This window comes from Conger conger, chromosome 6 (assembly GCF_963514075.1).
Source record: "Conger conger chromosome 6, fConCon1.1, whole genome shotgun sequence".
In the NCBI taxonomy this organism is placed as follows: domain Eukaryota; kingdom Metazoa; phylum Chordata; class Actinopteri; order Anguilliformes; family Congridae; genus Conger; species Conger conger.
The window spans coordinates 30,538,204-30,553,806 of record NC_083765.1 but is presented as its reverse complement, the minus strand read 5'-3'; the positions used below and the strand labels follow the sequence as shown (position 1 = coordinate 30,553,806).

The following is a 15,603-nucleotide window of genomic DNA, read 5'->3' as shown; positions in this document are numbered from 1 at the left end:
TTATTACTTTGAATTTAACGTAAAATACCAGAAATTGAAATTGAAAGAAAGGTATGCAGATGTCAACAGATGTCTTGTACCCTTGTGCACAGTACTTAGCCTGAGTTTCTTCAGTAAATGTCCAGCTGTATAAATTTGCATATAAAAGGATTGTATGTTGTCTAATTCACATAAGGGTGTCAGCTAAATGCTTAAAACTTGGGATTTTGTGTGGAATATTTTCATATGCAGCCACATCAGATTTATTTTTTAGGGCCCATAGCATTTCTGTTCATCCAAAGTTTGAGCACGCCCTCTTTATTACAGATTTCTCAAGTTTAAGTCAAGTTAAAATTTAAACCAAATCAATGACCAATCAGTCAGTAATGCACTGGCTGTTAACGTTATATTGCCTTGGTGTAAGAAGCTGTCTGGGTATTCCTCCCTGCCTTTTGGAGCTTAATGGGAACTCTTATCACAAGTCAGACAGCTACTCCAATGGTGAGCCAGTGAAGTAAGGACAACTCAGGCTGGTTGTACACTCGCTCAAGAAATGTTCTATATCTTTCTCATAGCCATAGCCCTGAGGGTTTTCCTTTGAACTGTCTTGGGCCATGATGGCTGTTATAAGTAGTGCCAAATCGCTATTAGAAGGCCGAGGTACATAAAAAGGCCTATTTATATTCGTTTACTTCCGAGAACCATCTCTCAGCCGTCAATATTTAGGGACAAGGATAAATCTTTATTCATAGTAAAGTTGCGATATTATTCAATATAGACACATCAAAAATTGCCATCTCATTCATTATAAAGTTAAATCTTCCAACAATTAGGTAATATATTAATTATATTGATTTATATTATTTAATTTTTATATTTCTTCTATATTTCTTCATATATATATCAACTCTGTTAAAATACATTTGTTTGGTGAATATATGTATGCATATATGTGTATGCTTGTATAAAACGTACTTCAATATAACAGACTTCAATCGACATTCAACATTGACAATTCGCACAACATAACATAATTAAACACTGCAGGTAGCAATACTAAGTGCCTTGAATTAAAGTCAAAGTGCAAGGTTAGGCTTCTTTTACATTCATATCAAATACAAATGTGTCAAATAAAAAAAGAAACGAATAGAATAGAAAGATCAAGTTCTCTCCGGATGTTCCTTCACTTATCGGCGGCTACGCGTAAGACATCTTCCCGAGGTAGTTGGAGGGGACGTATCCCCTCTGTCCTTCGGCCTCCGCCAGCCACCATTCCTTATTGCCACTGAGATCACAGAATCTGATGATGCGCACGTGCTGGTACTTCTGCATGGTCAGCTCTTGTTCACAGCGTGCCTGGAAGGCGTACACTGCGTAGAACTGCAATACAGACAGCAGCCATTTTCAATCAATCCACAGCCCACCAATCAATACATGCATTGGTTAATCCATATATAAACGAATGCGCTCAATCGGCCAACAAACAAATGTATTAATGAGCCAATAAACACATGTATCAGTCCCTTGTATTAGGCTACTGTTTGTACATTCATAAGATACAATGAACTGTGTTTTATCATCATAGTGTTTTTTGTATATTCTGCCAGCAGATGGCACTGCTTACAAGCATGTAAAACGCTGACTTGCAATGCTCCATATTTTTATGTATCGTGACATAAAGATAATTTCAGAAAAGATTCCCCCATGATTACTCTGAACCTAATTAATTATTATTGCGTCACTACTTAGAATGATGCTAAAGAATTAAAGACACCCTCGGCCTAAAATTACAGCCTGAACAGGTAGTGCAAAACGGACGATGCATTAAGGCATTTCTGAGATAAATATAATACCACTGACAAGTCATGTAGATCTGACATTAACCTCTTGACCACGTCTGCATGCTTTTATGCATTTAGTTTCTGCCACATGATTGGCTGATTAAATATTTGCATTAACAAGCTGGTGTACAGGTCTACCTAATACATTGCTCACTGATTGTTAGATTCTTCAGCAAGTTGTTCAGCCAATAATGTAAGATATTGCAACATATGCATGCAAATCATACAATTTTGCAGATGTGAATGTTTCTTACTCAAAGCACAGTAGAATAATCTATTGTGGTTATAGATAAACACAATAAGATCTTACCCATAAATTCCATACCCTGCCTGTGTCACATTGTGATTTTGAACATTCGGAAAACAAACAGCATTTTATTTTAATAAAATATCCTTCAGATACTTTTGGTAAAAAAGAAAGTAGAAAGGTATCATGGACTATACACTGGTCTTGTACAAATTAAATTCAGTAAATACAATCTCTCAGCTGTGTGAGATGTTTGTTCTTTATAGCACTAAAACCATCAAACGCAGGTCACAGTTGGGTTTGTTCTGTCACTTCATTTGCCTGAAAAGGCCGCTAATCATCTGCGCTATAAAGCAGCACATTTCACTTTTACTGCCCTATATCCTGCTTTATGGGCTGGCTCAGTTTACAGTGAGAAGAATGCGGCCCATGGGATCACCCTGCTTTGACTGTGCGATTGCAGGAAAGACGCCCGTGCGTTGCGTTTGCGTCACTCTGTCTCCCGCGGAGACTCGAGCCGCTCGGCCCTCGTGAATAACACTCGAGCGAGAGACATGAAAGGCACCCCGCCTCACCTGCTGGTCCTCGGGGTCTGTGTCCTCGGGGGACTCCAGTTCCCCCTGGAGGCCTACCAGGGAGCCACAGCTGCTTTCGGGGGTGGCGAGGCTGAAGCTCCTAAGGCTGCTGCTCCCGCTGCCGGACACGAACAGGCTGAGGTTGTCGAAGTCGTCGGGAGGCTCGGCCTGGGCCCCGCTCTGCGCCCGACCGGGGTTGTACTGCTTCAGGAAGGAGGAGTAGACATACCCCTGCGTACCTGCGCATGCGGAGCACAAAGAGAGGCTTGTGTGAGGGAGGGAAGCGCGCAACCCAAACCCGGCCCAGGAAATGAATGGTATCTTTGTGTGGCTGAACAATGGTTGTGTGTGTACCTTGCTGGCTGGTCTATGACAAGAAACAAACAGATCAAATAAATATATTTTTCATATGTAATTACATACATCTCAAGCAATTCCTTTAAAAATATCCTTATGCGCCATCCTTTGTACGTATGGATTGTATAGGTACGTACAGTATAATAAATTCAGGCCATGTCTTTAGCAAGCAGTGCAGTACTTTTCAAGCTGAACATGGCGGCGTCCAACATATAAAGTGATATAAATGTAAAGGTTCCTCTGCTCACGTCTTTTTTTTCCTTTTTTTTTCTTTTGCGATCACAAATGAAATGCGCATACATTTTCCAGGTACTCTTACCAAACTTCAGCAGCACTGAGGCTGCAGTAACTTTAGGACCTACAGTATTGCGTGCGGGAGAAAGAAAAAAAACAAAGCTTCGCTAGTGTAATACCTCTGGGGTATAGTTTATGAAGCTCTGAATAATCTAAACTGCGTCAGCTCCACAGCGAGAGAGAAGCTCGGCAGGGAGGCAGACATGGAAACAAGAGGCGAGATGGCCTTGTTGTGATGCGGTAATCTCCAGGGAGTTTCCGTGAGGCTACTTTCATTTTTTCACGCGTTGCGACGTCTCCAAGCCCACAGGGAACTCCTGCGAAGCTGACTGTCAATAGTGTGTGCGTAAGAAGCAAGAATCTGCCTCTCCTGTGAGCCACCTGCAGCCTGTAATTAGAGATAAATGCTGATAGCGGAACCATGGGGGTTCTTGCCACAAGAGCGACCGTTTAGTATGGTTCTAAGTATCCCGTAACCAATCCTTTATCACTGGGACGCATCTTTTGCAATAAGGGGAGTTGAAAATAAGAGGTACTAATCTGACCACAGAGAAGACGCAACCTGTCATATTTATAAACTACATAGGAATACGCTACCAGCTACAGCTGCTACTAACTAAATGAGGAGAAATCTAAACACACCTCTTCCCTGGCAATTGTCAGTGCTATCCACAACAGCGGCACTTACACAGTCTGTGAACATACTCAGATGTTGGTTTAATGACTTTTGAGGTGGGTTGCTGCGGGTTGCTCGCACGCGTAGCAAATGCAGGATCTAAGGCGCAGGTGCTGTACGGCGGTGGCAGCGAGCGACGCTGTACTCACCGCCCGAGTGGACCAGCCACCGGCTGCTGCTGCCGTAGGGGTCCCTGTCTTCCAGCAGCGCCACCAGCTCCCCCTCCAGCAGGCTGATGTCCTGGTCCTGCGTGGCGTTGCAGTTGCGTTTGAGCTGGTACAGCCGGTCGGCCGCGTGGTTGGACAGCAGCGATGCCCTCTGGGCCTCGGTCTGGCGGGTGACCTCCGGCGGCTGTGAAGACACGGCGGACTCATCAGTTCTCAGCCCTCGGATGGGGGAGGGGGTCAGGAGGGGGGGCTGTTAATGAGGCCCCTGGGGATTGTCAGCTCCTGTGTACCTGTCTGTCTTGCGGGAGCAGTGGCCTATGGGGCTTCCATGTTGCCAGGCTCCTCTTTAATCACAAGCTGAAGCACTAGCCAGTGTCTGCTGCCTCAGATAAGATCCACTGCATTGTACTTTAATTACGTTTTAATTGGTTCTGTTAAATGAGATGGTTCGTAAGTGGGGGAGAATCTGATATAACTACTGGAATTCCCACTATAATCAATCACCCAGGCCGCAATATAAGAAAATCGTTTTTGTTGAAATTTCATTCAATGTAATGTTCAAGATTTTGATGACTGACAGTTATGTGAGGTGTTCTGAAAAGACACACATTTTTTGTTTTGCTTACCAATATTTTCTTGGTTTTATCAAAGCTCACTTTGCGCTCCATGAGCTTGGGTGCGTTCTCCTGGACAAAGCCCAGGTTATTCAGCTCATCCATGATGCAGTTCTGCACTTCGCTGATGTTCGACAGGGGAGCCTGGGAAGAATATCAGATATGAAAGACGGGCACAGATGGTAGACACATTACCCTGCAATAAAACTGAACCATACCCAGGGTTCTAAACATTGGCCAGCGTGCCAACACACAGGTACTGGGTGCCATTGCCTGTAGCAGCAATACGAGTAGCACAGCAACCTGCAGAACCTTATCAGGGATAATAAAGAAGGGATAGGATAGACATGGTAATCGTTCTTTGCAGGCTTCTTGGAAGGAAATATCCACCAATCATTGACAGCGCAATGTTTTCTATTGTTACCAACTCAGCTTCTGATTGGTGGAGCCCCCCTCTGGTTTCTAAGCAAAAGGTGGTATTTACAAGTGTTCAACGGCGAGGACACCAACGTCCCATCCTGTTATCCCTACTGAAAAAACAGCTCAAGCTAAGTTTAAAAACAACTGCTCGCTGATTGACCACCTCAATATAGTTACACCAGCTGAAGCTGAAACAGCTGGTAATTAAAAAATGGTCATAGCAGGATTTTACAGCAGGGATGATTGACTACATGAACATCTGGTCACACTGTGGACTCCCACACTCACTGGTAGCTGCTGTACAGGTGGGCCTTTCTGCTTGGCCGAGTCCATGAGCACCCTCAGCAGAGCGACCAGACAGTACACACAGTTTGTGAGGATCCTTCTGGCTGCGTGGTTGAACCTCTGCAGCTCGTCCACCAACTGGGCATTGAGGGCCGCGTAGTCGCGGCAGGCCACGCCCTGCTCCTCCTGGGAAGAGCGCTCCAGGTGGCTGCAGTAGTCCAGCAGCTTGTCATAGCGCTTCTGGATGAGCTTCTGAGGGGCCAGGAACATGCCCTGCAGCGTGGACAAGGGCGACAGCACCAAGCGCTCCATCCTCTCCTTCTGCAGACACAAAGAAGCACCCAGAAACCCAATCGCATTAGGTTTACCGCTTTGTCAACCTTGTGTACAAGGTCTGGAAGTGATTATATTAATTATATTAAAATCTTGGGGTGGAAATGCAACAGTTTTGCAGTCATTCACAAAATAATTCACAAAATAGTGTGTGTGTGTGTGTGTGCCCTTGCATGCACAATTGCACACGTGTAGTGTAGGCGTTGCTTCGGAAATAATCAGCTCCGGGCAGCTTTGGCTAATGATGTTTCCACTCGAAATAACACAAAAGGAAATGTCATCAAATGTATTAATCCCAAAGAGAGGCTTCATTCTGTGCCTACAGGTGCACTCAAGATTGGGCAGCTGGACCGTCTCTGGCCTATTAAAGCTTATTAATAACCCGGGTGAGCCTGGAGTGCGCTGAGCAGCCATCTTCTGGATAAAGCACAGCGCAAGTCCCATTCAGCAGCCCATTATCACCGTGGGCAACAAATTAAAGGCTGAATGATGGCAGAGGGCAAAATTGAGGGAGAAAGAGGCTGAGGAGAAAAGGGGGGGGGGGGCTGCCTCTCTCAGAGGAAATGGCCTTTAAATTCTCACTCTACTTGTCCAAAACGGACTGAGAGACAGATCACTCTCACAGAAGGACAGAAATAGTTCTGTCAGCAGGCCAGCAACAGGACGCATGCAGTGAGTAGCATTCAGGTGCAAGCATGAAAGCCATTTAAATGAGAGATAGGAAGAGTGAGAGAAAGAGAGTGAGAGAGAGAGAGGGAGAGAGAGTGAGAGAGAGGGAGAGAGAGGGAGAGAGAGGGAGGGAGAGAGGGAAAGTGAGAGAGAGAAAGAGTGAGAGAGAGGGAGAGTGAGAGAGAGACTGTGTATATTGTGTGAAATTGGGTGGGTATTGATAACAGCTCAGCGATATCTGTAGATATCTGTAAATAGACATATGGCATGCACAGCACATACAGTACAATGTCATCACATAAGTTATCATCTGCTTCTGAGCTTCATAAACTAGTGCATGTCTATTTGTCTCTACTCCACGAAGTTGCTGTTTCAAAATAAAACTCACAAAATGCTTGTATGGATCGCCACCATTTTTCTTGTACTGGGAGCCATTTGTGTCGATCTTGTCTGGATCCTTCATAATATCCTCAAGGTCCTGAACGTGGTGCACTGTAACAGAGATCATTTCCTACAAGACACAGATGAAGTGAGGAATTAACAGTGTACTTTCCAATAATAAAACATTTCCTCATGCAAACACCAATGTTCTTATTTTATATAAGAAAATTAGTATTATGTATGACCATAATCTAATATGGCATGACAATATAATTACACTGGCTTTATGTCATTTTTAACAGGTTTGTATTGTAATTGGGATTCTGCCCCGCTCATAGGTAAATTGAAAGTACCTGGGCATATTGGAGATAGCAGCATACATTCTTAACCAGCTGCCTTACAGCTTTCTCAAGGCTCCGGAACAGTTTTTCCTCCTTGTCGAAAACTTCATCTTTGACCTGAAATAGTAAGAATGTTCAAGAGCACAGCCATACAGCGCCCTTGGGGGGAGTTTACTCTTGGGCCTTTTAGCTTTCTATTATTCTTTTAATGAGGAATTGAGAAATGCAAAGAGCACTGCTTGAGCACAGAGTACATACTGTAGTTGTAATTGGACAAAAGTACATTCAGTCCTGCACCATGAAAACAGGTTTCACTGAAGTGTTTTCAATGTAGACAAATGAATGAGGGCAGAGGACTGTGTGCAGCAGTGTGTAAAAACAGATTACATTTTCACTGTTCTACAGTACCTGAGGCTCCACCCCCGTGAGGATCTTCAGGTAGCCAGTCAGCCTGTCTGATTTCTTGCGTATGGAGTGAATGTTAAACTTGTTCAGCTTGCCAATCAGGGTCCCCTCTTCATCACTTCTTTTGTATTTCATCACTGGGGATACCACAACAATGACGGCAGTGTGAAAGCTTCATTAACATTAAATGCAGAGCCTGTTTTTCCGCTTTAGGGTCGGGGTGAGTCGGGAATCTTGGACCATGTCAAAAGTATACATGGCGTAAATAAAAGGAATGATACAGTCCAATAATTAATCTAATAGCATGGTATCAAATGCAAAATGATCAGGACTTTCATGACTCTAACAATCAGGATTTTTGAGTATAAAATATATTCCACAATATATTTTAAAACATTAAAAGACAATTTAATATTGATCCTTCATTAGTCAAGGCCTGAAAAGAAGTTTGTGGTGAAGAACTACCAGCATAATAACACCTGACAAACTTCCAATGGTAAAGATTCACTAACATCACACCAAAAAAACAATACCATTACATTACAGCTACAGTAGCTATGATACCAAGACAACTCTTTAGCAATAATTTAGCTTTTCATTGCAATATGGTTTTCTTGTGAGCTAAGCTAAGCTATTGTTCCATAAAATAGTATACTTCTTCTTTCTTATAGGCATCATTCCACAGTGACAGATTCCACATTCCATTCTGAAGAAACCTAACGAGTCCTGATGATCCAGTTGGTTTGCTCACATGACTGGCAACAATTCAAGTCTATTATCTGTGTCTGCAAGGAGAGTCATTCACAGAACGCCAGATCTGGAAGGCCTCAGGGTATGACTGCTTGAACTACAGTCCTTACACGTGACAGCAGTCCAATGAAATTAGCACACATAGACTTATACTTATACAAACATTTAGTATGATGAATGATACTAGATGTCATTACTTCACTGTAAAGGCATGTAACACACAAGAACAAAGGATAGATTGCACTGATATTAACTGCACAACAAGACTCACAGATATCGGTACATAGCCCAGGCCTAAAAAGACACCTGAGGCCACAGGGTAGAAAGCAGACTGGTGGGAGCAGACCTAAACTAAAGGAGAAGGCACTGCTCCAGCTGTTCCTGTAGGTTATGTACATGAGTAAAATCCCGCTTCTGAGAACTTCATGCAGACATGACGGATAAAATGCTGATCTGAGTGAGACATGACTGTGGAAAAAGCAGGAATGCTTGCATCACCGGGTCAGACTGAGGCTGAGGGCACAGACTAGCCTGGGAGACCACAGGGTGCGGAGCCTCACCAATGTCTTTCCTCCTTTTGAACTCATTGATGTTGAGATTGATGGTCTTGGCAGCAGTCTGGGCCTCCTTCATGGGCTGGTTGTCGGGGTGGTCGTCGGGCGTGGCCTGCCATAGCTCCCCCAGTAACAGAGGGTACTTCATCACTCTCTGAACTGGTTTGATCAGCAGAGATCCCATGTCCAGCAAGTTGGGCTTCCCTCTACCATCAACAAAGACGGGACACACAGGAGTCAGCAACATTATCGTTAGACATTTTTAGAATATATTCACATGCAAATGTAGTTGCCGATAGTATGACATAAAGTGAGAGCTGGGTAGGTAAGCCAGATATAGATGCCAAACATATTCTATGATGTGATATTTGTGGGCATATTTTATTTGATGCCTTGGGATATTGCACAGAAAGACAAAATGTACTTACTCACGGTCATATATTTCCCTGTGAAAAGAAAAAAGATGAAATAAAATTTATTATTAAGGCCATTTTAAATTCCTGAACAGTATCACTTATAACTGAATCAAAATCAGTCAGGTTTACTCGCTGAGGAAAGCTCTGTTGTTCCAGCGTATTCTGCTGGGATCATTATAATTACATGAGGCTTCAGTTTTCCTCCTAGTTCATGGTCATAGTAGAGAAAGGAACATGGGGTGATGGGGACCCTTACTTCAGAGACGACATACAGCTCTTGAAATGCTGTCTAATTTCTTCATCTTTTTCATAGGACTTCAGTAAAATGTTGGCTTCGTCGTGCTGGTAGCAGTAAACCTTATAGACATCCTCCAGCACTGCTTTGGCCTGTATGAAAACCTTACCTACAGCACAGAAAAAGAAAGCACAGAATTTACCTACCCACTCAAAACTAGACTGCCCGATTTACCTTCCAACTTTAACAGCATGGGATCTGGTGAAATATAGCTCTCATTCAGGTTTTTATCTCAGACTGGATTCAATTATTATTTATCTTTATGGTTAATTCAATGAAAGATGTTTGTTTTTGTCTTCACTTACACAAAATGGCAAATTCAAACTCTGTTTCTAAAGAAAAAACACTTGCGTATATGTTCTACTTCAAAGTAAAGGGTAAAATGTTGAATCAGACCACGGCAAGCCTCAGGGAAATATTCCCCTCAGGAGAGAACATCCTTATCCTCATATCACTCCAGCCCCCTCCAAACTCACCTATGACCTGTTTTTCAGGGTCAGGCTCAGCTGTGGCCTCCTGCAGCCTGTGCAGGAGCTCGGCTGACACCTCATACACTGACTCCATGTTGGTGAAGAGCCGATCCACGTCCACGACCTAGGGGTTCCAAGGGTAGGAGTTACACTTCTTTATCATTCAGCCATTATTGAAGAACAATGATGACCATAATTACTTGGGACTACCCCCCAAGTAACACTTGTAAAAAAACATTCAACCCAGATAATTTTCTTGAGGGCGGTTAACTGCACACAGGTATAGGACTTGAATTTTATTTTAGTTCTTCAGTAAATAAATCAGCTGACCATGCCACACTGCAAGAACAGATAGCATACAAATACATGTTGCGTGCACATGGGAACAATTCTGAGACATCATACATCCTGCCATGAGCGTTGTCAACAATAATTTTTGTTGAGATTGTCGAATGATTTCAGACAGACCGCTTTCTTTTCTGAGCATGTATACAGCATAATGTTCCTTTGACTGGAATATCCATTATTGCACAGCAATACAAATCCTCCTTGGCACACATCAGCAATAAAATTTGGATTTTTACCATTGGTCTTTATTTTCAATATTAACAGATCTTAAAATGGTTGCCCTTAACTTCCCAGTAACATTACCTGAGTATCTCTCAGTGGCTGGAGTACTTCTCTGATACAAAGCTCTGTATCAGTCAGGTAGTCTTTCTCAGTCTGCACCAGCTCCTGGATGACCTTTGACCTTTTCATCATCTTCCTGTGTCTGACTTCTTCTGCATCGAGGATTGGAGTAAGGGAGGACAGCATGTGTGGTGCCATTTTCTCTGAGTGACAGGGGCAGTGGAAAAAAATGTTAATAAACATGGATACTATCTGATAATAGGTATTGTTTGTTCATTGGAAATGTCCTTTGCAGGTGTGGCTGTTTAAAAACCAAACCATTTAAGTATTGATCAGTCAAAATGTCATTAATATCATTTACTGAAAATGTGTGCAAAACATATTGTTTAAATAATGTAAATAAGCTCTGTATTCCTGTGTGCTGAAGTGGCACATACTGTATGTATGTCATGTTCATTTGTGTGTGTGTCATATGCATGTGTATGTGTCTGTGTGTGTGTGTGATGTGCATGTGTATGTGTGTGTATGTGTGTGTGTGTGTGCCTGTCTGTGTGTTTGTGTGTGTATGTGTCTCTGTGTGTGTGCCTGCATGTGTGTGTATGTGTCTGTGTGTGTGATGTGCATGTGTGTGTGTGTGTGCCTGTGTGTGTGTGTGTGTGTGTGTGTGTCTGTGTGTGTGCCTGCGTGTGTGTGTGTGTATGTGTCTGTGTGTGTGCCTGTGTGTGTGTGTGTGTGTGTATGTGTCTGTGTGTGTGCCTGCGTGTGAGAAACATGCAGATTTATTGTCCTTTTGTGGCACGCTCCCGATGGATTCCGACCTGGCGGCGCATACCAAGCAGCTCAGTTAGGAATTACAGTCAGGTTCTTATCACGCCGCGCTCCTAATCTGCCTCTCGCCGCCTGGGCTTTGCGCTGGCAGGGTGGCAGCAGCGGGGGTTTAGGAAGAGGGATGATTCTGTGCAGCATAATTATCGCAACGTTCAACTTCCTTCTCCCGCATGTGAGCCAGGAGCTGGGTGTCGGGTTACAGAACTAATCACCTTGGTGATGTAATGCCCGCGACTGCACAGGCATTCCATCTGTTCCAGCTGGAGAGGCATCTGACGTGGCGCGTCCAGACCCTCACGCTCCACACTCCACATGCTCAGCCCCCCCCCCTCCCCCAAACAGCCTCCCAATATTTGAAGGAACACATTTTGGTTGAATCCCAAGTAAACTGTGGCTCACTCTGCACTTGCTTTAAAAGATATTATATTATAAATCCTCAGAGGTAATTATTATTTTTGGTGGAATATTATTCTTTTTGGTCATTGAGATTGTAATATTTTTTTTTTTTTTATAAACTTCCTCTAGTGCTGGAAAGACGAAGAACGCGCCAATTGCTATGTTTTGTTATATTGTCTTATTGAATTCTAATCTATAGCCACAATAAACAAACAAATCCAAATAATTGACATAACTCAACCATGAAAAAAAACAATGAATAACTATTTGCATTTTTACTATTTATCAGTAGAAACAAAATGATCAGAACTGGTGACAGCAGATTACTTTATCATACACTATATTCATGTGATATGTTCATGGTATGTGTCAGTGTTAATGGCTGAGATAGGAAACTGCTCTCCAAAGGCTCCTAGACACCGCAATCGCAAGTGTAAACGCCCCCCGTGAGAAAATTACCACACAGTGCATATTGAAAGCCGCTTCCAAATCCAAACCCTAGGTAATGGCCTTCTGTTTTTTTGTTTTTTTTTAAATATGGCAGAATATTTAAATATTTGGCCAAAGACTGGTCGAAGCACAAATATTCAAAATATCATATTCTGTAATACTATAGCTCCATGGGCAGAGCCATGCAAAAAGGGAGCATTGTTCGCTCAGCAGTCCACCTTCGGCCATTATGTGCTCTGCGGTCTGGTTCCAGCAGTAAAAGTTCCCATGAAAGTGGATACAGGTCTTTCACTGAGGTCCCCATTCAAACGCCTTAACGGAAACCTGCCAGCCGGGCCAGGCCCATAAGATCACATGTCAGTGCGGTGGTGGGGGGGTGGATGGACAAGCCTTCCGCAACGGCTTTAAGAAGAATAAAATGTCTGGGATGAATTTCAGCTCACTTCCTCTTGAACAGTGACCATTTCCTCTGCAGATTGGCTAAAGAGGTTGAGATGGAGTAGCCAGTTCATAGGGGCCAAGCTCCATTGAGCTCTCCATAGGCCAGTAATGACCACTCCCTCAACAGGGCTACATTCTATTTGATGCAATAACAAGAAGTAAACACAATGGATGGGGCATTGTTGAAGCTTTAGACATGGGGGAAAACCTGCTTTGCAAGTGGACTGAGTGTTCAAAGGAAAACAGAATAGACACATCTTTATAGATCCGTTTGTTTTAGTGAATTTTTGTTTTTCAGCAGGGGGGAGGCAAGAAAACTGTGTGAACACCACATTAAAAAACTGTAGTAAAGGCAGCAAATATTTGCCTTACAGGCTCAAATCAAAATGACCCACTGGATCTGGATCCATATTTATTGAGAGCCTTATTACTTTCCATGAATTTACCATTTTTGCTCCATTCACATTAATGTTGCATAGTTATGACAGCTGGTGTTCAAGTCACTTAAACATTTATTCTTAAATCAAATGTGCACTTAGTTTTAATTGTGACTTCCGATGCGCATTGTCATCAACATGCGGCTTGACCAACCTGTTACACAGCAGTAAAGGAACTACGTTCAGGAACAATTTCCTCATTCATTAATGTAAATATTTGATCGGGTGACTCAGTTTTTCATCTGTGCTAAGGGAGGAACTAAGTAGATCCACGAGAAAGACTCAATTGAATCATTAAGTCTTGGCAGTAGTTTTCCTCCTCGCGTTATTGCCGTCTTTTTAATATCTCTTAATTTAGCCGTGCCAAATTAACAAATTAACAAGACAAACTTGGGCACAAATGAACTGCTGACACTGATTGCTGTGCCGTAAACAGCAGGCGAACTGATAAAGCAAATGTGATTGTGCTACTCAGCAAAGCATTGTCATTACAAAACAAACACACATTGAGTGATAACCTGTTTTTGTTTAGGGTAAATAACTAAATACCAAAATAATAGCCCGCAATATTCGTTTAATGCATTGTAAGGGACGCTGAATTGTTTGTCTCATCAATTTGTCTTTAGTTTCAAGCTGTCAAATGGTTTGTGAAATGCTTTCTGAAGCTCTGTACAGTAAAAGGCTCAGTGTGAAATTACAGAGAGTCTAATTAACAATGGACATTTTACTGCTCACATTCAGTGTGATAATAGCATGAGGAACAGGGAAATAGGACATTACTGACGCACAGGCTGATGCCTTTATGAAGCAGAAGCAGAACTGAAAGGAGGTTAAAGCTCATTTTGACTGAATGTCAAACAGTACATTATATAAACAGCACAAGAACATAATCACACCTTAAAATGTTTTTCAAAAACAGAAAAATATTGTCCTTTGACCTATCTGTACATAGTAGTAGTAGTAGTAGTAGTAGTACTAGTAGTAAGGTAGTTTGACTGACACTAAATGCCCATCCAAATCAGTGGCCTAACAATTAGTTTATTTTTGACATCACCATTACAAATGCTCCTATATGTTTTTAGTCTAAATTATAATAACCTATTGGTCACACATTACTTGTTGTGACATTGGAAACTTATGTTCCTCTACTCTGTTCCCTTGCCCAAGCAACATATTTGCTCTGAGGCTTTAACACAGTTTGCATATATGACATCATTCCTATGGGAATGGTTCCTGTTCCATCACATAACAACACAACAGGTGTTCAGGGCAAACAAGTACAATGCTGGTACCCACTTTTTCCCCTTCACTTTTTCCCCTTCGAGGTAAGAAAATATATTGTCCTGGGGTCTACCACAGGTGAGATTGCAAGCCAGCAATATTAATAATCACACAACTATTATATTATAAATCCAGAATTTTGTGAGAAGTTGATGGCCCCCAGATAAGGTGATTACCTTTGAGTTTACTGCTGTATTCTGTCTTATCAGACTGGCTCCTTCTCACTAGGGTACCGATGTTGATGTCACCATTCCCACAGTCATCAGCTACAATGGTGTCTGTCTTCCTTCTTTCTAGGTACCTCTGGAACAACTTGGTTCTCCTCTTTATTCCTTTATCTTTCTCTTTATCCTTCTCCTTGTCTTTGTCAGAGCTGTTGGCCTCCTTGGGATCCATGGCCAAGCCCTGATCTCCCACCTCTGCCCAGCCAAAGGACAGAGTTTCTGGGGAGCCTGACTACCTGAGAAGTGCAACAGGTGGATCAGTGCAGTGTGCACCGGCTGCCAGCTCCACAGAGGTAGATCCTCCCCCATTTGCTGTGGCATACCTGTCACAGGAGAGATCTGTAGCTCCACCCCCTCCAACAAGGCATACCTGTGACAGGAGAGACCTGTAGCTCCACCCTTTCCTGCTGTAGAATACCTTTAAAAGGACAGGCCGGTGTGTGTCCCCCCCCCCCCCCCCCCCCCCCCTCTGCAGCGTGTCTGTCACATGAGAAACCTGTAGCTGCATAGCGACAACGGGGGAAGAGGAGGTGGGAGAAGCAGCCGCACATTAATGGTCAAAACAACTTCAGCTTTTATGGAAAGTTACTCACTGCCATTTAAAACCAGACCTGATGTAATGTAAAATGTGCAATCTTGACAGAAACCTACATATTCATCTGCCACACACAAGAAATGTAAATTATTCCTGCATAGGAAGAAACAGATTCTCTGAAATCCCTTCTGTAGTAAGCATTTGGACATGCAAACAGTAAACTGTACATACAGCTACTTATATTTTTATTTGCAGTATCTTAGCCTGTTTTCTTTAGGAAGCTTGTGTTCATACTGTAAGATTTAATGAATA

At 42.8% G+C, this 15,603-nt stretch overlaps 1 protein-coding gene across 1 annotated transcript; it reads right to left on the bottom strand.

Annotated features, from left to right (window-relative positions):
- Positions 1 to 704: 704 nt before the first annotated feature.
- Positions 705 to 15,031, bottom strand: arhgef38 (Rho guanine nucleotide exchange factor (GEF) 38). Its single transcript, XM_061246191.1, has 14 exons — positions 14,709 to 15,031; positions 10,721 to 10,902; positions 10,076 to 10,193; positions 9,561 to 9,708; positions 9,317 to 9,334; positions 8,895 to 9,094; positions 7,588 to 7,721; positions 7,192 to 7,296; positions 6,846 to 6,968; positions 5,459 to 5,776; positions 4,763 to 4,894; positions 4,119 to 4,320; positions 2,643 to 2,881; positions 705 to 1,359 (listed from the first exon to the last, which is right to left on the bottom strand). The coding sequence occupies exons 1-14, from the start codon at positions 14,926 to 14,928 to the stop codon at positions 1,177 to 1,179; spliced, it is 2,322 nt and encodes a 773-aa protein (XP_061102175.1). The 5' UTR covers positions 14,929 to 15,031; the 3' UTR covers positions 705 to 1,176.
- Positions 15,032 to 15,603: the final 572 nt, after the last annotated feature.